This window comes from Chelonoidis abingdonii, chromosome 2 (assembly GCF_003597395.2).
Source record: "Chelonoidis abingdonii isolate Lonesome George chromosome 2, CheloAbing_2.0, whole genome shotgun sequence".
In the NCBI taxonomy this organism is placed as follows: Eukaryota; Metazoa; Chordata; order Testudines; family Testudinidae; genus Chelonoidis; species Chelonoidis abingdonii.
In genome coordinates, this window is record NC_133770.1 from 217723327 (window position 1) to 217747188 (window position 23862).

Below are 23862 nucleotides of genomic sequence, written 5' to 3' on the forward strand. Positions count from 1 at the left end.
TACCTATCAATTATACTGCAATAGAACCCAAAGGCCCCAGTCAGTGCCATTTGGCTAGGGACTGTACAAATACAGATGGGTCTCCTCAACAACAACAACAAAATCTTACCCATTTCAGTTGCTTGGCACATACATTATGTAAGATTGTAAGACTTAAGTGCAGCTGTAGGATTTTATTTAAGATATTACTTACAGACTAAAATCAATGGAGTACTTGTTATGCTGCTTGCCAAACACCATAACTTCAGCCTAATGTAATCAAATAGTCTAATCTGATGGTGAGAGGTGTATAAGGTAACATGTTTCATTAACTTGCTGACCAGGAGAGTGTCAAGACTTTCCATATCAGATGCCCTTGAAAACTAGCAGTAGTTCAGCATTCTAGTAGAGAGTCATTGTGCTAAATCTATTGTATAAACCAAACCACACCAGCCCATCCCCTTCCCTCTGTACAAACAACTGCCATACTTCCTCAAGTTATGCATTGATTTCATACGGTTGGAAATGATCTGCAGCACAAGCAGTGTGGTATTTGAATTCTGACAATTTGGGCATAACACTGTTAATCCAGTGTAATGCCACAAAGTAAGAAGAAACCAGAGATTGAGTTACAAGTAATCATTATGGAACTAACACACAATGAGATACTGCCAGAGAAAGTGTCAGGGACCATTTTTAATTTTGACCAAGACACTGAAAGCACGGAGAGGATGTGTGTGTGTGTGAAGAAGAAAAATAAACCACACTAGATGTGATTAGATGTGAATGTGTACATCCAAATAGAACTAGTCCAGGAAATAAAACTATGGACTGGATTCTCTGGTCTACTAAGGCCTGTTTATTGCACCTATCTGGCACAAAGTAGCCTGCAAGCAGCCAGCCAGTGAAGGAGTCCCCTATGCAGGGAGCTCTCTGCCAGCCATCTCCCCTCCCTTGGCATAAGGAGAGGGAGAGGACATCTCGGGGTGAAGTGGGCTAGAGGAGAGGACACAATGGAAGATAGCTCAGCTGTGCCTGGCATAAAGTAGAGCTGCCTCTTTAACTTGCACTGGGGCCAGGCAGCTGAGGATCAGGGAGCTGCAACAGGCTCCCTGCAGCCTTCCCTTGCCACTGAGCAGAGTGGAGAGTCTGCTCTTAAGTTTCTTAAATGTACACAGAAGTTACTATAAATAGTGGTATTTACACTGAGTCAGTCCAAATAACTAAATTGGTATCTGCCCCTGCCTGGATGACTGCAGGGAGTGGTGATGAGATACGACGCTTTTCAACTCTAGGTCACTAGTTCAAATCTAGGTCACATCAGTCATAATTGCAAGCAAGCAGGTGGGCTCAGTTCAGTTCCCAGAGTTCCCTTGACATGATCCTAGCTCACCATCACAACTGGCAACATTGCTGGCACTTACATAGTAGAGAGGTCATCAACTTATTAGGAATGGAGAGTGAACTATTACTGCCAGGGGCTGTGCTTCTAGAATTGGCCAAGACACTTTATAAGGACAGCATGGGGAACGGTGAAATACCACTGTCTGTGCGGTATCTATTCAGTGGGTAACACTGACCTAGAGTGTGAAATGGCTTTGATTAATGAATCTGGGCCTGATCCTGCAACATGCATGTCAATAGGAGTTTGGCTGTTGACTTCAGAAAAGCTGGATCTGGTCCTTTATGGATATGTTTGTTTAATATTCTGACAGGCAAGATTTAATGAGATAGTAATGATTTTCTGATGTTACTGTGGCTGCCATCCTACAGACAAAGGAAAGATGTACACACACCTTTTGATTTGTTTTACAGTATTACTACAGCATAAAGGACATCAGTATTGGTGGACGATGTGTTTGCAATGGTCATGCAGAAGTCTGTAATGCAAAAAGTGCTGAAAACCTGTACCAGTAAGTAAACTGAGCAGCGTGCTCATTTCACAGACTATAAACCAACACACAGGTATTTTCAAATTACGATTTTTAATGATAAAATGAGGATGTCTTATAGTTTTCTTTATAATGTTTATAAAGCGAAAGCGTGGTAAGGCATATATGAAGATATGCTGAGAGGTATTCTGTGTTTATTAAGTTTAACAATACAAGAGTGTGCATTAAGTCTTTTTAAAATTAAAATGAGGGTTTGCTAGACCTCAGTTGTTGGGTCACCTTAGTAAAAAGTTTGGGAACTGCTGTGTTAAATTCACCTCTTTTGGATACTGAGACCCTGCTGCAAGATCACCAATTTATTTCACATAAGCCATCAAACAGCCACATATAATACTCAGTCCTGCCATGAGGCAGGGGACCAGACTAGATGACCTCTCAAGGTCTCTTCCAGTCCTATGATTCTATAATGGGCTAGCTTCTCAGTGGAGTTAATCCAGCTTTACAGCAGAATAACTGAGATCAGAATCAGACATCAGGACTTTTGGTCATTATGTTGAAAATCCCAACAAGAAAGTAAATGCACTAGATTGTATTACTAATCCCCTTGGCCATTTATGTGATACCTTTTCTAACTAGAATTGGTGACTATAGTAATATCAAGGAAAATGCACAACCTTCTGTAGCAAGGGAAAAAACAATTCAAATATATATATTTGTATAGATACCATTAAGTATTCCATAAGTGTCTTCATTAGTGTCACAACTTTGAAGTGAGTGCTTACAGGACTGAGCCCTTAGATAGGCACTTGGATGAAGTCAAAATAAATACAGATTTTTTCCTTTTGGAGGATGACTGTTAATTTTTATACTTTGGGTTATTTCTGATGCTCTAATAGTCCTTAGTTTGCATTATTTTTATGAACAAGATGATGTTATGATCTTAGATATGTGAATGGGACACTGTACTCACTGCTGGGTGGCACCCTCTTCTAGCAGTTCTGGGGATTAGCTCTGCCCAGTTCAGCACCCCTTTTCTTCTCTTCCATAGTTGCAGCTCTCCTCCTGTGGTACGGCTTCTTCATGACTCAGCCCTCCAGCCAGGTCTCTTTCAAAGTCTCTCTGCTCAAGCAGTATCAGGCAGTCCTCACACTTGCAGCCCTGACTAGGTTATTCCTACAGTGACTCAAGTAGTCTCCGTGTTCACTGCTGCAAGCAGTACCAGGAACCCAGGCCTGCCCTCTACTCTGGGTTCCTGTCCAGGGCCCTACAGTGAGCAGTTAAGATCTGGGTCTTTAGCAACCCTACTGCTCTCTTCCCTGGACAACTTCCTCCCATGCTTCTTTAAGCTTCTCCTTCACCAACCTTCCTAGCCAGACCCCTCTTTCTTAGGCCTATTAGGTAAATCTTCCTTGTGGGTTTCTGTCTCACCTTCCTTCTCCCTTACCTCAGGGACAGAAATTGCAGCTTCGTTCCTGCCACTTCTGATGCCAGCCTCCTGGTGTTATAGAAGCCCCATCTGTTCCCTCACAGGTGAGCTTCCTTCTAATTAGCACCCTCCACACAGCTTACATTTCCCCTTTTTGCAGTTTAATTGACTGATTAGGCTCACGGGGCCTAATTGAACTCTCTCAGAGCTGATGTGGGAAGGTCATCCCATCGTAGTATGTTATAAAGCTCTAATAATTTTTTTTTAATGAAACATAATGAAAAATTGAGTCCAGAGTGTAACGGAAACAAACATTTTGATATAGTGTAATACAGCAAACTTGAGCCTTGGATCAAGAGTTAAAATAAGATATATTTGCAGTTATGGCATATCATCCTCGTTTAATACCTGCTCAGGATAAGGTTTCTAAAGCCCGTATTTATTTAATCCAATTACAAATGACCTGTATAAATGATTTGTGCTAAAAAGCTCAAAATGGTGTGAGTGAGATACTCTATTGTGAGGAATGCTAGGATGATTGTGAAAGGATTTAGTGCAGGGGTCGGCAACCTTTGGCATGCGGCTTGCCAGGGTAAGCACCCTGGTGGGTTGGGCTGGTTTGTTTACCTGCCGCGTCCGCAGGGTTGGCTCATCGCAGCTCCCACTGGCCGTGGTTCACTGTCCCAGGCCATTGGGGGTGGCAGGAAGCGGCGGCCAGCACATCTCTTGGCCCACGCCACTTCCCGCCACCCCCATTGGCCAGTGGGAGCTGTGATTGGCCGAACCTGCAGACGTGGCAGGTAAACAAACTGACCCGGTCTACAATGGTGCTTACCCTGGCAAGCTGCGTGCCAAAGGTTGCCGACCCCTGGTTTAGTGTTTCGTGTTGCCCTCTTTACACTTGGTCTTGCCATTTTCATGTTAGAAGTAAATTTTGGGTTGTAGTAAAATAAGAAAAATATACATAGTTTTAAATCCTATTTCAATTAAACGAGAATTTTTTTCAATATCCAGGTTTCAGTGTGAATGTCAGCATAACACTTGCGGGGAAACCTGTGATCACTGCTGCCCTGGATATAATCAGAAACAATGGCAACCTGCAACTGCCAACAACGCAAATGAGTGTGAATGTGAGTAGCACAAAAAGATCCTAGTTAAAAGGTGACAATTCATATAGATTTTGATGTACAAATGAGAGGTACCTCCAGCACATACACATTCATGCAAAATAGCAGAGCTGCGTTGGCTGGCTGCAAAGCCCCCAGCAGATCAGAGATTGCAGGTGCCTGGCACTGCCTCAAACCTTCCCATTCTTTCACACACACCCTTCAGCTGGATTGCCCAGAATTGTGCACCCTGAAGGAATATGGCTGAATCCATTTTCATATTTGTTAGCATTTATCTCAATTGTGCCTAGCCCGGGCTCTGAATCCAACTCCTAGATTTTGAGCACTGGTGATATGGGGGTGGTTAGAGGAGAAGGAAACTTCCATAGAACTACCTTGCTTGATACTATAAACGTAATTTTGATGCACCCAAGTTCATTTAGTGGAACACTGAAATATTCATAACAGTGCATTTAGATCCTTGCTACTTTTATATTTAGTGAGGAAACAATATATTGAGTTGGAAGGCGAATCAGAGTTATTTACCGTACATGGCTTTGTGAAATAGCCTAGTTGAAAAATCCTTCTAGTAAACCAGGTACTTTATAAGGAAAACCATCTTTTGGGGAAGAAGTGTGCTTTCTTATGTTAAGAGTGCCAACACACAATCTAGTCTCTTGAAAAGATTCCTGGATCTTCAATCTGCTCACTCAAAACAAAACTTCATAGATGGGAGTGAAGAGTTGTTCTCTTCAGAGCAACACCAGTCACTCTTTCTAGTAATCTGGTCTCTTGACATATGCCTCTGGTAAATGGATGCAGATATTCTGTCTTCTTTTCCTTGAGCTCCTATGGGGGAGCTCCTTTGCAGCCAAGCTTCCCGCATTTCAGACAAACATTTCATTCTTTTGTTAAGAAAACTGGGACATGGGGAACCATGACCACTAGTATCAGAGGGGTAGCCGTGTTAGTCTGGATCTGTAAAAGCAGCAAAGAATCCTGTGGCACCTTATAGACTAACAGACATTATGGAGCATGAGCTTTCGTGGGTGAATACCAACTTCGTCAGATGCATGACCGCTAGGGCCCTTTTCTGGGTCTTGAAGAGGCTTTTCTGGGTCTTGAAGAGGCTGTTCTGCCTGCCGTAGACTCTGTGTAATCACATAGCATGAAAACTGTAGCTATGGTGATTACAGCATTTGCTGTCTTTGTGTCTTCCCCTCTTTTGAACACACACAGGATTCTCTTCTCCCATATTGTCTTGGCAGGCCAAAAGGCAGATGTTGTGACTTCAAGTTGTAACCCTGTTAGAGTGTCAAGTAGATATATATTTATATTATTGAAGAAGTGAGGAATAAAAAGGGGGTTTTATTTTAATCAAAGTTCAGAGGTGATCTGCCAAAATTGTGATAGTAAAAATAACAGACCAAAAAAAAGTAGAAGCAGTGATAGAAACTAGGCATGTTGTGACTTGGTCAACGTTTAAATTATAATTCATAAGGTTCTGAGCCAAAAATGTTTAACATCTACTGCTACCTGAAAAAGGGATCATTTGAGCCTGAAAGTGTGTATGTGTTTTAAGCTATTCACTGAGGATAGTACTCACCAGCTGCAGACATCCTTCATTTACAGCCTGTGGGTCAGGAGATTAGAGCAACCTTGCAAGTCTTCACAAAATCTCTGTATCCCTTGTAGAAACGCTTGACTCTCCTGCTGAAAAATCAGTGGGTCCCTGAGAGACTGGGAGACCTGCCAAACCTGCAAATTTTTGTATATGTCCACATTATTGTGCTTTTCAGCAAATCGTCAAAGCTTCAAGAAATTGTATTGTGATGTATGAAGGGTATTTACCTACCTGCTGATAAAAGTGTCATTACTTGGATCAAAGCAGGTAACTTGACCTTATAGTAAGAGACATAGTAGATGGCTCAGGATGCCAGTAGCCTTTGGCCATTAATGACTTTGAGGGTTTTTTTTGACACTTTCCTTTCCCTTCCTGGTTTTTCTAAGAGCAGGAGAGCCAAAGGTAGCCCAGCCATTTTGACAGCTTTTGGCCCAGCTGCTTCCCTCTGAATCTTGTCTAGGTTTCTTGAAGAACTTCGTGTATGGACTGGAAAATGAGCTACAAAGGCTCTTTGGCTCTTATTTAAGCAGGTCACAGATCTCTTAATGCTCAAATGAGAGTAGAAAAGGAGGAAGCCAATATCTTCTCCATCTTCTTGAGTTATTTAAATTGGAGAGGTTTTTCCTGTCTTCCTCTTCAGTGAAAAAGATGAAGAGATCCAAGTAGGCAGTACTTAATTTGTGCCAGAACTTGCCAGGACTGAGCCCTGCACCTCTAGGCTTGGCAGTTCATAGCCTCTGGGCTTGCTGCATCAGTTATGAATATAAAAAACTTGCTTGAGCCCTCGCATCTTTTTGATTACAAATTAAGCACTGCCGGTAGGCTAAGTAAAGGTGAGAGTAAGGAGTTCGAGTAAGACAAAGGCACAGGCTAGCCTTTGGTTTGTTGCATCTGTTTGCTATTCTGGTTAGTCACTTCTCTGAATTATGTTACAACTCTGGATGCCTGGAAACTGGAGAAAGGAGAGAACAAGCTTATAGATGATTTGATGGAATGAAGATAAGAGATTATGATAGGCTGATATTGTGCCTGATGGACAGATTGGGAGATGCTGTTCATTAGTTTGCACTGGGTTAACAGGGCAAGACAAAAGAATTAGAATAGGAATTCTATCCATCCACCACCCTTTACCCAAAACATATTTGCAGAAACTGTTCAAAGTGTTGAGCTATTTTCAGATTAACCCTTACTTTTCAACCAAGGCAAGAACTTTAGGTCAGTAGTGGGACTTAGACTACTTTTAGCAAAAGGCTATGACAAAGTAACGAAGGCTGTTGCTAGATTTAGACCTACCAGCTTCATAGAAATGGACATGTAATATTTTTCAGACTACAAAGAGGGTGATATTCACAAAAGGCTACAGCACATCACCTGATGTACCTCATATTTTTTTTCCAGTGTGTGAACAGTACTCCTAGGTCAGGGAGCTATCCGTTGGGCAAATGTTTATGTTGCATATGATGACAGAATATGTAGTCTAGTCTAGTGGGCCTTGAGAAGTGTTCTTTGATCTTATGCTGTTCACTGCATGGAAAATTACTTCAGTCAGGAAGGAGTCAAAAGTTAGGATACAATTTCTAGAGTTGGACAAAATTCAGAACTGGTGTGAGTACAACTTCATTACCTTCGTTTGGCCCAATAAATAAATATAAATTAAAAAACCTTACCAACCATACAGAATAAAAACACATCATATCTGAGATTCTAAACCCATGTAAACTAGGAAACTGAGTTACTTACCACAGTTGCTCTACCCCTAATCCTTGATGAAGTAATTGGGTCTTTTGTTACATGATCACCTAGAGCCTACTACTTTAAATCATTTGGAGTTTTGCCACGGATGGGAGCATGATCAAATCCATAATGCTAGAAAATGTGACAGACTTTTTGATTTACAAATATCTGTGCAGTGAATAGTGCTCTGTTAATAGACTAGTTGTGTCTGCTGGCATCACTGCAATTAGGGCTATGTGAGTTCCTCCAGGTAAGCCTTGTTATTATACATAAACAATTGTTCTTCTGACTAAAGATTTAGCCCACAAGTATCAGCCCAGATGTGAATAGATTTGTAAATTAAAAAAAATAGAATAATATTTGGCTATTTTTTATTTTGAAAAATATCCCACCCAGATTAGGTGATCTGGTCAGGAAACATCCCTATAGCTTATTTTAGCCTCAAATATATAGTTCTTCGTTGAGTAACCACACATGTCCATTTCACTATAGGTGTATGTGCATGCCTTGTGGACAGGTGTTGAAGACTTTTCCCTTAGCAGTACGCTTTGGGGCAGCACGAGTGCCCTCTGGTGCCTTGTGCCACTGCACACAAGTATAAAGGGCCATGCTGCCCCCGACCACCCTCACTTCCTTCCTACCACCAGTGACGGTTGTTGCTGAAGCTGTGATCTTTGTTCATATCTTCCCTTCCTTAGTGTAACTCGTAGTTGGAGCATTAGTTTTTAGTCTTGTATATAGTGTATCTGTAAATAGTTACTTGTAGGGTTAAGTTTAGAATACCGTCTTGTAGAGTTAGTGGTGGCAGATTGGGTACTGGGATTGGTACCAAACTGATGCCCCATTCTCCTGGATTCAAGGCCTGTTGTTCATGTAGTCAGATCTACGCCATTAAGTGACCCACTCCCAAGTTGCCTCAAGTGTCTGGGTGAGGTGCATGTAAGTGACACGTGTCACATCTGTAGAAGGCTCTAACCCCATTCAAAGAAGGACAGGGCTGCCAGACTCAAGTACCTGCTTTTGGAGTCTGCACTTCATCCACCGCAGGAATCCTTCCACTCAGAACAGGTAGCAAGCACGTCTGAGTCTGAGTCTGTTAGGAGTGCTCCTCCTGTTCTGGCAAAGTCCTCAGGCAGATCTGCATCCCTGGTGCCTAGGGAGACACTGCATAAGTCTCCTAGGGACTCGGTACCAGGACCTTCAGAGGGGAAGTTACTGAGTGTTCGCAAAGTCTTGGAGGAGTGTTCAAAAAAGTCACAACCCCAGGAGCAGTCTGTGAATGAGGAGGTATTGCTGACTCTGGAACGCAGGAAGGATCTGTTGAGACCAATCCTGGAAGGATCGTGCACCTCTTGGTACTGCAGGCTCAGGAGCCCTCTCTGGAGTCATTGACAAGTTGTGTAATTTGTCATTACTGGCTTCTCTCACAATTCAAAAGCCTTGCACAGCACCATTTTTGGAACTGCATATTTCTATAGTCCTGGCTTCAGCTCCAGGGCACTGCTCGGTACTGACCATTTCTATACTTTTGATACCCATGTGGAGGACTGTGTCTAGGCAAGCCGGCGATGATTTCTCCAATACTCCTTCTCCAGTCCTGGAACCTCTCTCCCCTCCTGAGGATGCCCAGCAGCCCCAGTGGGGTGCCTGCCTGTTGTGGTACCATCCACAGTTTCAACAGTCTAAGACCTGCTGTCTACACAGGGCTGGGCCCCACCTCTGTACCAATGGCCCTTCTGAACCCCCTGAGACTTCCCTCCATGTTTCAGAAACTCTCTGCACCCTTTCTACACTTCTACATCAGCTAGGCACAGCTCGGGAGCATCTGCAGGCAGAATTCCATTTTCCTTCCCCTGGAATTAGGATTGGTACCATGCAGCCAGAGCCGTGTGCCCAGGACTCCACTGTGGACGAATTGGAGGAGGGACCTCCTCAGTAACCTTTAGCTTCTCCTTCTTTGTCACCTGATGAGGCAGTAGTGGGTGAATCTGCCTCTCCCCCTCCTGATGATTTTAGAGCGCATCAAGACTTGTTGAGGAAGGTGGCTGCAGCTCTGGATATCCAGCCAGAAGAGGTACAAGATCACACTGGCTTGTGGACATTTTAGTGTCTGCAGGACCTTCTTCTCCCTATTAATGAGGCTATATTGGAGCCCGTCAAGATTTTATGGCAGACTCTTTCTTTTCTACCCCCCCTCCACCACCACCAAAAGAGTGGAGAAGAGATATATTATATCTCATCACAGTAATTTGAACACTTTACAACTACCTGCTTCCAGGCGCCCTGGTGTTTGCAGCCACTAACAAGGCAAGGACACCGGACCTCTACTCCGAAGGGAAAGGAAACAAAAAATCCTAGATCTGTTTGACAGGAAATGTTATTCCACAGAAGGTTTACAGCTCAGGATTGTGAACCAGCAAGCTCTGCTGGGTCAATGGGATTGCAACCCATGGGATAATATTCTGAAGTTCCACCTGCTTGTGGATAAATTGTTCAGTTTGTTCAACCCCCCTGTCCATCACGTTTCTAAAGGATTTGTTCAGATTGTACCCTTGGGTTCATAATCTAGTGCACAGTGGAGTGTATATTTGGTGCCAACAAAGTTGATGGGTCCCCACTTTGAGCCACTAGCAACTTGTTCTCTGTTTTGCTTGCCAATGAAAGTAATTTTCCTGGTTGCTATAACATCAGCCAGAAGAGTAGGGGAACTGCAAGCTTTGGTATCAGAGCCCCCCTACACAATTTTCTTTAGGGACAAGTTTCAGAGTAGCAGCCGTGCTATCAGCTATCTCTTGCTGATGATAGTTCATCTCAGCTGATTGGCCTCTTCCAGTTGGTGTGCGTACTTCCACCTTTTCATGTTCTCTATATGTATAAATATATTCTGTCTGTGTGTTCCATTCTATGCATCCGAAGAAGTGAGCTGTAGCCCACAAAAGCTTATGGTGAAGTAAATTTGTTAGTCTCTAAGGTGCCTCAAGTACTCCTTTTTTTTAGGGACCAGGTTTTCTTTTGGCCTCACCCTAAATTCTTGTCTAAAGTGGTTTCTGAATTTCACATGAATCAAGCAATTTATTTACCAACATTCTTTCCAAAGCCCCATTCAAGCAAAGAGGAGGAAAAGCTCCATACACTGGATGTTAACAGAGCTTTGGCTTTTTACCTGGAGCAGAGTAGAGCATTCAGGTCTTCCTCTGAACTCTTCGGCATGATTTCAGACCAAATAAAGGGCCACCCAGTCTCCACCCAGCGGATCTCTGCCTGGATTTCTGGCTGTATTTGTTTATGCTACCCATTGGCTGATGTTGCACCTCTGAAAAAGGTGATGGCTCATTTAATGCAGTTGCAGGCAGCTTCTCTGGCTTTTCTGGCTAGACTTCCCATTCTGGATATTTGTAGGGTGGCAACTTGGTCATTGTTCCATATGTTTGCCTTTCATATGCTATCTCTCATCAATCCAGAGAAGAAGCAAGATTCAGAGGAGTAGTCCTTCAGTCCTTGTTCAAGTAGACTCTGAGCCCACCACTAGTTCAAACTGCTTGTGAGTTATCTGTAGTGGAATGGAAATGTGCAGACACTCAAGGAAGAAAAAAACGATTACCTACCTTTCCAAACTGTTTTTGTCCGAGATGTGTTGCACATGTCCTTTCCATGACCTGCCTCTTTCCCCGCTCTATCAGAGTCTTTCTAGTAGGAAGAAACGGAGGGATGTCAGGCAGTGCTGCCCTTTGTATCTGTGTGTAGTAGCAGGGGGCACCAGAGGGCGCTCACGCTGCTAAAGGAAAAGTCTCTGACAACTGTGCACAAGGTACACACAAACACCTACAGTGGAATGGACATGTGCAACACATCTTGAAGAACAGTTATGGAAAGATAGTTAACCTCTTTTTTGAGAGAGAGAGAGGGACACAGCTTCTCTATTTCCGGCAAGCCTGGTAGCACATGCTGTCTTATGTCTAGTGATGATCTCAAGTTGGCTCTAGTGTGAAAGGTTCTTGGCTGATTTAAAAAAATTTGACATCCTTTTTTGTTTATAATAGGTTACTGAATTACAGCCTAATAATGAAAGCTGACTTGTAATATTTCTTCCTCAGCCTGCAACTGTCATGAGCATGCTACTGATTGCTACTATGATCCTGATGTTGATCGACGCAAAGGAAGCTTAAACGTCCATGGGTATTATGAAGGTGGAGGGGTCTGCATTAATTGCCAGGTAATAAAGTGCTTTTATCTCATAGGTTGTACATTAATGGGACTTGGAAAGTGTGCACAGAAGACTTAATTTTCTCAGGCTGATACTTTTGAGATGGCCATTTTGAATAGTACCATTACAATGACATAATCGCTCATGCTCCAGCCAGAAAGAAAAATCATTGAAAGTAATTCATGTTCTACGAGGCCTGAAAAGGGATCACCTAACTACAACGATTGCACTTTTAAAGAGAACCCACTACTGCAGTTCCCTACTTCAGTGGTTACAGCAGAGTGGATGAAGAGCAGATCTCTCACTGCACCAGCCAAGGAGGAGAGGGAGTTGTGGGGAGCAGTGCTTCTCCAAGCAAGCAAGAGGAGAGGGAGAGAGCTCTCCCTCTGCTGTAGTTGAAGAGGGAAAGCTGGGTCTCCTCCTGTTCCCGTTACAGTAATGCCTGTATTCTTTTAAAAAGGGCTAGAGACAGACACCATGAAGTCCACTAGAGACTTTGCTATTGCTAATCTATTTTATGCTGAAGGCGCTCAGATATGATAGTGATGAACATTAGTAAAAAACCCTAAGATAGATGTATAGATAATAACCCCTGCTTCCAACCAAGGCCTGTTCCGTCTCTCATCTCACTGTTGTTTTCCTCATTCAAACCATTGGAACTTGTTTATTAATTTATAAATCACACCTGCTTGAACCAAAATACAGTCCCAAGATTTAAGAATAACATTGACACAGAGTCAAGAAAATGATGCACGCTGTGCAAGTAAAAAGTTTACTTGTGCTGTCAAAAATTAAGGAACAAGGAAAGGAAATGTGCAGTGCAACTATAGTTTGAGTATTTTTTTCCATCTTATTGCTAAAATAAAATCCGCTACTGCCCAAAAGGCAGTCAGAAGTAAATAAAAGTTCTTTTTATTAAAGAGAGGAAGAAGAGATCTTTGTCTTCCACTTAACATTTCTATGTAGGGCTTTGTTCAACCAATGCTGTAAGGTTCAACAATGCTGTAAGGTTGGTGCTTCCTGTTAGCTCTTTATTTGTGAAAGATCATGTTTCCTAAGTTGCTCTCAGTATATAAAAGAGCAAACCTGACCTAAATCCATGAACCCTGCAACTGATAATTGTCCGTGATTTGATTTTGTGGAAATTAAATTGCATTAAATGAATTAACCATGAAATCTAATTATAACATTTTCTTCATAGATGATAAGGCACATGGATTTTACTTTACTTTTTCCATTTGTGTCATGGAAAAAAGTGCATGCCTGAATGAAGAACTAATAGAACCTGATGCATGACACATACACTAGATTCTGTTTCTTTAAAGTCTGACAACAGTGCCCCATATATTCTGTACTATATATCTGTGTCAGACAATATATTGCAGTTAAAGAGATTTAGCTAACAAGAGAGAACTGTGCTTTCCATGTTCTCCCTTACATAAACCCCTATATTGCCTTAAAAGGGAGAAGAGACAGAGATACCCTGAAGTCCACTAAGGACTTTACCCTATGACACAAGAAATTTGTTGTAATTCAAATGAATGAACACTATGTTTTCTGTGAGTGTAAGACACATTAAGATGTTTAAAAGGCTGTCTCCTCTACTTACATAAACTTTATTTTGTGCTTTTAATTTTATTTCTAGACTGATAGTTTTGCATTCATTTGAAGTTTCTAACCTTAGTTTGAGAGTAATTTAGTCACAAAGATGTACCTTTCAATATGGAAACAGTGTGATGCTGTTTGCAGTCAAACTATATATGAATGTATGTAATGATAAAAAGGCAAAATGAAAAGAAAGTTAAAGAAATATCTGATAGTAGTATAAAAAAGACAGTGCTTTTTCCCTGATTTAAATTAACAGAATGTTGATTTAGGGATTTTGTGCAATGTTTAAAATTTACTAATGGTTAAAAATTCCATGTGTTTATGTGAAATTACTTTGATACATAATGTCATGCAAAGATCAGACAGGTAAAGAACAAGAATAAAATGCATTTTTTATTGCAGTCTTGCTGGATTTTTCCCATACTGATCCTGACTATATATAAGAAGAACCTAAATTACCATCTTTCAGTCCTATATTTGCTTATGTATCCTTCCACTTGTTTTTCTTTCTCATCTTATATTTTTCTCTTACTTTATTCTATATAGCATAACACAGCTGGAATTAACTGTGAACAATGTGCAAAGGGGTACTATCGTCCTTATGGCATTCGAGTAGGAGCTGCTGGTGGCTGTATACGTAAGCCTTTCTCTGTTTGGTTATATCTCACAGTGATATTTCTTGTGTCTTTTGGGATAAAATTTTCTGAAGTGCCTAAGTGATTCAGTCCCATTGACTTTTAATGAGACTTAGACTCCTACTCTGAGGCAGTTGCAGTTGTTCAAAGATATGGACGAAGGTTTCTGCACAGGTGGAGGAGAGGCAGTGGCATGCAAATACCAATGTTGTCTGGAGGTGATGATAGGAAGATATGCAGAAAAATACAGCTCTGAGTTAAGGGATTTGTAAATAATAATACTTACCTATCTCCCAGGGTTGAAGATGTGAAGTAATATGTAATTGTTAATTTGTAGCATTATTTAAATAATGATACATTTACAAGTACAATTGAAACTTCTATAGTTACAATGTTATGTTTCTTTGGCAAAGCAGCAAAATCAGTTAATTTGCAGAAAGCATTTAACTGTTGTTATTTATTTAGCTTGCAGTTGTAATCCAGAGCATTCAGATGGTTGTGAGGAAGGATCTGGTCGCTGTCATTGTAAGGTGAATTTCCATGGCGAAAACTGTGAACAATGTGCTGAAGGATACTATAGTTTCCCATTCTGTATCCGTAAGTATTGAAGAGAGTCATATCTTTGTTTCACAGGCTTCTACTAATTTTAATAGGCATCTATGTTACAAGTCATTATACGTTACACTGCATGTATATAAAACAGTCATCGTTTCATATTCTCAAATATTTACAGACTTTAATGAATTATCACAATACCCAGGTGAGACAAGTAAGTATTATTATCCCTGTTGTACACAATGGATAAGAACAGAAGTTAAGCTAGAAATCAGAGATTTAGCTACATTCCCAGATTTTGACATTCATTTAAGATACTTTCGAAGTGGATAGATACCAAGTCTTGAAGCCAGGAACTCATGATACTGGCTCTGCCATGGAGAAATTGCAAGGTCTTGAGGAAGTCATTTAACAGTGGTTGAGTTTCTCTAGCTATAAAATGGGGATTTTAACTCACTTGAATTGGTACCTGAAGTAGAACATGACTCTTTTAAGAGAAAGGGAGCAACTTGCCAGGCATTCTCCTTGAGAACCCCATAGTTTTAAAACTTACCCCCCATGGACCAAAATAGCCTTGGTTTGTTAACTTTCTAGGGATGTTACAGGGCCTGCACATTGGGAAGGCTCTAGTGGGAAATTGTGAAGATCTTAAATATATCTTTTCCTGCTAGGTTTTTGCTGATATTTAAGAATTGTCAGAAGGTGATTGGAGCAAGGTTGTGTGTATAATGAAAATAAAATAAATACATTAATTAAAAATGATGTGGCATGGAAGTATCTGAATATGGAGAATTTACCCCATTCAAAATTGCAGCTAAACTGTGTCTAGATCTATTGTTTTAAAAAAATAGGCTGTTACTTTAAAATGGGGTGATGAATGTTGAAATAAAGAAGAGCAGTGTACCTCAAAAGCCTCTCTCAAGAACAAATTAAAAATAATCCAGAAAAATGTAACAGCACCAGAATTGTGTTTACTGCATAAAAGCAATGTCACTAGGAGTGGATTCCAAAAAAGTTGACCCACTAGAAATGTTTCTAGCCCAAAGGAGAATTGTGTTTCTGGTGGGTGATTATGTATTGCCCTGGATCAGCGACTTTGGCCGTGGTTCACCAGTGTGATATCCAGTTTATGTTGTAAAATGGATCTAATGCCCACACGTTTACCAGTAGAAGAGAAATGTCAGAATTGAAGCTATGGAGGCAATTCTGCACACAGATATCTTCCCAATCAATGCAACTTAGATTATTCCAACCCTTTGTAGGGTATGTCCTATTTAAGCGTATCTCTGGCCGTCCGTGTGTGGTTACCAAGTCCTTTCTTCCCTGGCTCCCTGCAGGCTGTTGGCCACCTTGGTTAGGTCGTTCAGGGCTTAAAACCCATATCCTTGCCAACAAGCCAAGAACCCCTTCGGGATATAATACTACAATAAATGGATATTTCCCTTCTGTCTTTCACAATGCTCGGCCCTTATAATTCAGCTGTTCAGTTCCAAAATAAGCCATGTTCCTCTACTTGACGTAACACCATTTACAAGTACTGGACTGGGGAACTCGCCCCCTGCTACTCTACGTTTACAACAGAATCTCTACACACAGCAGTGTGCACTGCTCAACTTCAACCTTCCTTGCTGTTTCCCTAGACTTCTTTCCGTCATGCTCTCCTTATCACCGATGGCCAGTGTCCTCAGGTCTCTCCCTCTGAATCAGCTGTCAAATGCTTCTATTGTCAGAGCCCTATTGGCAGAGAAGAGCACCCTCTTCTTCCTCTTGTCCCAACTGAACTCTAGCCTGGCTGCTTCTTTTGTCTAGGCCAGCAGGACATGATTGCTGTTGCAGCCTCTAGCCCATGGACCAGCTCTGTGTTTCCAAGATGGCTGCTACAGATATCCTCTCTTAGCAACCTTGGGACGACCCACCTTCCCACAGACACTTTTCCTCTCAACGTCCGCTGCTTCTTGACGGCAGGTTAGTAGACTGAAGCCCCCCGCAAGGAACCTGCAGGCCAAATACTCCCGTCAGAAGTTTCAGATCAGGGTTGCTCCAGCACCAGCCAGCAAGCAGTCGTGCTATTGGGTGTGGCAACAAGTAGGGACGGACATCACGGCTCTTCGCTACGTCCCTCACTCCTTCAGAGCGAAGGAACCAGTGCCTGAATTCTGATAGCACACGTAAGTGATTGCGACCGCACTTTTTTTATTGTTTGTCTGCTTGGCGCAGCAAAAACCCCGACTGGCCCTGCCGACGGAGCGTAATCCAGAAGCCCACTGAATCATATAATTCAAGATATATATCATGTGTGGAAGGACCTCAGGAAGTCATCTAGTCAAACCCCTGCTCAATAAGCAAGATCCATTCCCAACTCAAATCATCCAGCCAGAGACTTTGTCAAGCCTGACCGTAAAACCTCTAAGGAAGAATTCCATCGCCTACCCTAGTAACCCATCCACTGCTTATCACCTCTAGTGAAACTTTTCCGAATACCAACTAAACCTCCCACCACTGCAATTTGAGACCTATTACTCCGTCTGTCATCTGTTACCATGAAACGGTCTATAAGCCATCCCTTGGAAACCCCCCTTTCATAGTTGAAGCTCCTCTCTTTGCAGACTTAACGAACCCCAGTTTCCTCAGCCTCTCTCATAAGTCATAGTTCCAGCCCCTAAACATTTTTGTGGCTCCGCTTGTTACTCTTACCAATTTTTTCCACATCCTTCTTGTAGATGTTGTCCAAACTGGACACAGTTCTCCAGATGAGGCTCCACAATGGTGAATAGAAGGAGAATTTTATCACATCCCTCTGATTGCTGCAATGCCCCTACCTTATACGCCCACAATGCCAGTTAGCATTTTTGAGGCACACAGAGCACGCTTGTGTACTCACATCCCCTTCTCATCACTGTAAATCCTCCTAGTCTTTCTGCGAAACTTGCCTAACCTAACCATTCTTTCCACCGTTTGCAGTGCATGCGATCTTCGTCCAAGTGCAGGGACTCTGCACTTGTCCTTGATGAACTCATCAGTTTCTTGGGCCTCCCCAATCTCTAATTTAGGTTCCTCTGTATCCTCTCCTACGCACTCCAGCATGTTCTCTACTACTCCTTCCCATTTTAGTTCATCTTTGCAACTTGCGAGGTGCAATGTCATGTCCATCCTCCAGATTTCAATAATGAAGATATTCAACAACCAGCCCCAGTTCACTTTGGGGCACTCCACTGTGATGCCAGCTGCCAACTAGACGTGGCCATTTCATTAATCCTTTAGTCACCGATAGTCTAGTCCAGCTTTCTACAGCCTTTTAGTCATTTCACCATACTCTTAAGTTGCCGGAAGATACCTGTGTGAGATCATTCAAAGCTTGCTAAAGTCATAAAAATACATTTCCACTGCTGTTCCCTCACACCAGCCCAGTTATCCCTCATAGAAGCAATTAGGTTATTCAGCAGGACTTGCCTGTGAATCATGTTGACTGTTCCTGATCACTTTTCTCTCCTCTAAATGCTTCAAATTGATTCTTGAGGACTCTCATTTGATTTTCCAAGATTGATGAGCTGACGGCCTGTAGTTCCCCGGATCCTCTCTCTCCCTCTTTTTTAAAGATGGTATAGTACATTAGCCTTTTTCCAGCTCATCCTGTCGCCCCCGACATCCCCATGAGTTTCAAGATAATGCCACTGGCTCTGCAATCGTATCGCCATCCTTCTAGCACCTTTCAGAGCAGCAGATCCGCTTCTGATTTGTGCTGCATCCATTTTCTAAATAGTCCCAAACCACTTCTACTCCAAGAGCCTGGCACCTGCCTCCCATGTGTTTCTGCCGGGCAGCAGTCTGGGAGCTGCCTTGTTGTTATGACCAAGCAGAAAGAAGCATGGACATCTTTTCTATGCTCTGTCAACTCAATTCCTCCTCATCATCATAAGGCCCACATCCTGCCTTGACTATTTTGTGTCACATACCCGAAAACCCTTGTTACTCTCAAAATCTCTTGCTGTGCAAACTTCCAATTTGTGATTTAGGCCTTCATGATTTCACACCTGCATTGCCTGAAAACAATATTTTAACACCTCCCTGATCATATGTCCAAACTCCCTTCTGTAAAGCTTCTTTTGCGTTTAAGATCGCAGGTTTCACTGCAAAGCCAATGGTACCTGCCATTATACTTTACTATTCCTTCTATCACATCGAGCATGTTTGTTTCCTGAAACCTCATCAAGATTCTTTCAAATACACCCCAGCTCATCCAGGACTCTTCCCTCTGTCTCTCCCAGAATCCTGCCCATCAGTTCCCTGAGGATCAAAGATCTGCTTTTCTGAAGGTCCAGAGTCTTATCCTTTGCTTCCTGTCCCTTCCACTGTCAGGATCCTGAACTGACCATCTCATGGTCATTGCCTCCCAGTTCCCGTCCACTTTTGCTTCCCTAGTAATTCTTCCCAGTTTGTGAGTGCAGATCAAGAAGACTCTGCCCTAATGTTCTCCTGAGACTTCACCAAAATAGTCCCCTACACTTCCAAAAACTCCCTGGATTCTTGTGCACTGCTATTGCTTTCCAAGTAGATATTCAGAGGTATTAATCTCCATTGAGACCAGGGCCTCATTCTTACTTCTTAGTTCGAAGAAAGCCTGTTCCACTCATTCCCCCTGTCTGGTGTCATAGCAGACTCCCACCATGACACTCACCTTTGTGTTCACACTCTATTAATCCAGAGATCTCAGGTTTTTTCTGCCATTTCATCTGGACCTGAGCAGTCATACTGCTCTGCTTACAACAATGCAGCTCACCCACTTTTCCCTGCCTTCTTCGAACAGTTTATATCCATCCATGACAGTACTCCAGTCATGTGAGTTATCCCACCAAGTCTCTGTTATTCCAATCACATCACAGTTCCTTAACTGTGCCAGGACTTCCAGTTCTCCCTGCTTGTTTCCCAGGCTTCTTGCATTTGTGTATAGGCACTTAAGATAACTTGCTGATCATCCCGCTTTCTCAGTATGAGACAGGAGTCCTCCCCTCTTGCGCTCTCCTGCTCGTGCTTCCTCCCAGTATCCCAGTTTCCCACTTATCTAAGGGCTTTGGTCTCCTTCCCCTGGTGAACCTAGTTTAAAGACCTCCTCACTAGGTTAGCCAGCCTGCTTGCAAAGACGCTCTTCCCTCTCTTGGTTAGGTGGAGCCTCTCTCTGCCTAGCACTCCTCCTTCTTGGAGGAGTAAGTCTTTGGAAGCATAAGTCTTTGGAAATCTTTCCATGGGCTTTGAGTCAGGTCCCTAATCAAAGTGGGCAGAGGAGAATCTTGTGGGGGTATATGTCCCTTTACTTATCTGGTGGATTTCCAAATGGAAATCTGCCCAGGAGTTATTGCGAGCACCATTATTAACTCCATCTCTTCAGGACAGGGCAGAGGTAGGGGACAAGAACAGAAGATAGAATTAGTGGCAACACAGCTCCTGAAAGCAGTAGCCTTGAAGACAGCATCTCTACCCAGTAAATGGTATCAGAAACCCCTCTGCAAATGGAGGGGGAACAGGAAGGTACCATGTAGATTTTCCAGCTGATGGTTGGTTTCCTGTGGTTGTCCTCTCTCAGGGAATAATCAGGCCCTGGTTTGGATTTGAATTGGGAACATGGAGGTGAAGGGTTCCAAGTCTTGTTATTACCAGTTCCCTATTGTCAGTTCCTTGAAAACAAATATAAAAATTGACATGATTACTGGAGTCATATAAATACCATATATTATTTATGATAAAAAGCACATGGGTTTTATGGCATGATCTTAAGTGAAAGAAATCTAGGATCTTATTTGTAACCAGTATTCCTAATAGCGTTTTGTTATTTTAAAGGAATTCCTATTTATCCTTTTACTACTCCAAATCCAGAATACCCTGTGGCTGGTGGTATTAAAGGCAAGTTCTTTTTTTTTTTTTTATTGTTTCAGAAATGTTTGTTCTTGTTATGTTGTCATGTCTAGTGCTATTGCAGTAATGTCTTTTGCAATATTTGTCTTCTTACCAGAAACCCAACATATATTCATGCTTATATTAAACAATTTAATGTGCTGACCCCAAAATGAAAAATAGGTAAAAATAAGTTCAGCTGGCCGCAGCCAAACACTTGCAGAAGAAGCTGACCTTTTTGCTTGACACCATCATAAACTGATCCATTTTAGGATTCTCTGATATATGAACAGCTTGTTAACTGTCTGCCAGTGAAAAATCTCTTACTTAAGGCTACCTGACCCCTGCTTCTGGTCTCCTGCACCTGGCAAATACTGTATAATGCTCTTGGCAATGCAGCATTTTGATTTTATAACTGCTATATGTTTCTTATTTAAAGGCCAATGCAAAACCAGTTGAAATCCATGGAAATATTCCATTCAATTCCAGGAGCTTTGCAGTAATCCCCAACTCAAGTATATACTTTCACATTACAGAACACTACAAATGTGACTCAAGTAAATAAGTATTTAAACTGCATTTTGCTGTTGATAATTTAAAAAATCTAGCACCCTTTTAAAGATCCTAGAAAATGTAATATTTACTTAATATTCAGTAGCATTTGCTGAGTTGCTGTTGATGTGTGTGCTGACAAAAGGGCTTTCATCTGTTGAACTAGTGAATTCTTTTAGATATAATCAGACAAACATAAATCCATTTCCATGTTTACAGATCCTAGTTGTTTTCCTGAAAATGTCTGTAGAGCGCTAGATCTCTCTGTGTTCACCCAAAAGCTTGTTCATTTAGAGCCAATCATCTCCTCTTTGTTTGATTCGGCTGGGAGGAATAACACTAGATGTGTGACTGAAAAATAGATTCCCCGACAAACCTATGGCTCAGAATTATGGCTTTCTGCAGAAACCTGCATAGCCCTGTGGGTAAATCCTTCTTGTTCATATTTCTAAAATGAAAAGAACAGCAAAGAGTGATAACTAAGTGAATAAATCTACATGGGAGGAAACAGAACTACAATTGCTCAAGTTTTAACCAGTAGCACGAAAATTTGAGGCACGAGAGAGAGAGACTTGTCTCTTGATTACTGTAAATAAGTAAGGATTGTGTCCTTTTGTGGTTATACAAATTGTAAATTTGTATTCCTGACAACATTGATTATAAAGAAATTTGGCAGAAAAATAGGTGATTGCTCACGTTTTGAAAATTGGATTTGTGTGCAAGTGGCATGTAAGTAATTGTATTAGTTACAGAGTAATAGCAGTATTTTTTAACCAGTTTTAACCCCGGGTCTGTTATACTGCACAAAATGTAAACAGTTTTTATAGGTTTGCGCTGCAGCTTTGTTCAGCTCTTTCTTTCTTCCGTTTATGTCTGAAGATGGCTGTAAACCAGGATTTTTTGGCCCTCAATGCCAGCGTAAGTTCCATAGATTTTTTTTTAACAGTCTGAACTCAAATTAACATACAAATGCCAACATTTTAAATCCAAATGTAATGTGAACTTCAAGACTGTAACGCAGAAAATGTTTTCTTTTACAAAATGTGCTGTTTAGCTTGCCAGTGCTATAACTCGGGAGTGCTGGATGGCAACTGTGATGGAAAGACAGGACAGTGCAGATGTCGAGTTGGTTTTCAGGGACTTTCCTGTGATGCCTGTGCAGTAGGGTATTTTGAATACCCTTTCTGTCAGAGTAAGCAACAATACTCTCTTTCTGTCAATATCACCCTGATCCTGTGGATGCATCCTTGTTCTATGTAGAGTTTAGGGGGAGTAAGGATTGTGTCCTTTTGCAGGACTGAGATTTTAGTAAATGATTTTGCATAGAATGATAGGAAGCAAAAAGTGAAAAGGTCCAGAAGAGGGTTTTTCCCCCTAAATCATACAGATACCTTCAACTCATTGACTGTTGTCTAATGCATGATGCATCTATCAGATACTGATTTGACTATGGTTTTAATAATGTCTGATTGATAACAGTTTAACAAAAATGGAAAAAATTCCATTACCTTGGTTTTACAAAACCATGATTTTGGGCCTAGTTTGACTTGACAATGCCCTTTTGATGTATCAAGCTATGACTGCTACAGTCAGTGATAGAAAGCTGTTTGGTTTTTTAAATACTTTTACTATATACCTACATACTGGTGTTGGTAATAGTCTATAGAGAATTTTAAAAATGTATTCCAGAAGCCCCACTCCAAACTGAAAAAAGAACAGGAGTACTTGTGGCACCTTGGAGACTAACAAATTTATTTCAGTATAAGCTTTCATGGGCTACAGCTCACTTCTTCGGATGCATAGAGTGGAACACACAGACAGAAGATATTTATACATATAGAGAACCTGAAAAGGTGGAAGTACCCATACCAACTGTAAGAGTCCAATCTATTGAGATGAGCTATCATCAGCAGGAGGAAAAAAAAACCTTTGAAGTGATAATTGAGATGACCCATAGAAGGTGTGAAGAGAACTTAACATAGGGAAATAGACTCCAAACTGAGATTATAAAACCAGACCACTGTTGTTTACTTCACAAGTAGTCTTGAAAACAGTGGAACTACTTCCAGTGTAGAGTACTGCCCCATCTGGCCCTGAATGAGAACAGTATGGTGCTTCTTTGACACCGACATTTGGGCCAGATTCTGCCATGCTTACTCACACTGATTAATACCTTTCTTCACAAATAATCCCTTCAAAATCCATAAAGCTAATCAACAGCATAAGGATGGCAGAATCTGGCCCTTAATACTGAAGATTAGGAAGAAGGGAATGTTTTTAGGAAGGAGGAAGAGGAATATCTCTGCAGCGACTGCCTCTAAAATTCTCTTCTTGTTTGTAGTGTGTGCATGTAATTCAGCTGGTGCCCTCCCTGAAATCTGTGATTTCCTTGGAAAATGTCTCTGCCGCTTTGAGGTAGATGGACCTCAGTGTGACAGCTGTCGTCCTGGCTACCATTCTTTCCCTGTCTGTCAAGGTAAGATTGCAGGTGATACGTATAGCATTGAACTGACCACTGAAAAGCTGGACTGGAATGACCGTATTTTAAGATTCTGTATTTGCATTGACTGGGGCAGTATTCATTATTGTAAATAGGTAAGGTTCTCTTACATTCTGTGTGGTGAAAGTTCATAGTTTCCCCTTGTCCTGTCACTGCACTTG

The 23862-nt window shown here is 41.7% G+C and overlaps 1 protein-coding gene across 1 annotated transcript in view; it reads left to right on the top strand.

Annotated features, from left to right (window-relative positions):
* The window catches only part of LAMA3 (laminin subunit alpha 3), a 181878-nt gene that overhangs the window by 35384 nt on the left and 122632 nt on the right, over positions 1-23862 (top strand). Inside the window, exons 6-12 of the mRNA XM_075062974.1 lie at positions 1795-1892; positions 4312-4427; positions 11856-11974; positions 14120-14210; positions 14674-14805; positions 20596-20658; positions 23543-23677. Of these exons, the coding sequence (XP_074919075.1) occupies positions 1795-1892; positions 4312-4427; positions 11856-11974; positions 14120-14210; positions 14674-14805; positions 20596-20658; positions 23543-23677 (754 nt within the window). The remainder of the gene's footprint in view (positions 1-1794; positions 1893-4311; positions 4428-11855; positions 11975-14119; positions 14211-14673; positions 14806-20595; positions 20659-23542; positions 23678-23862) is intronic.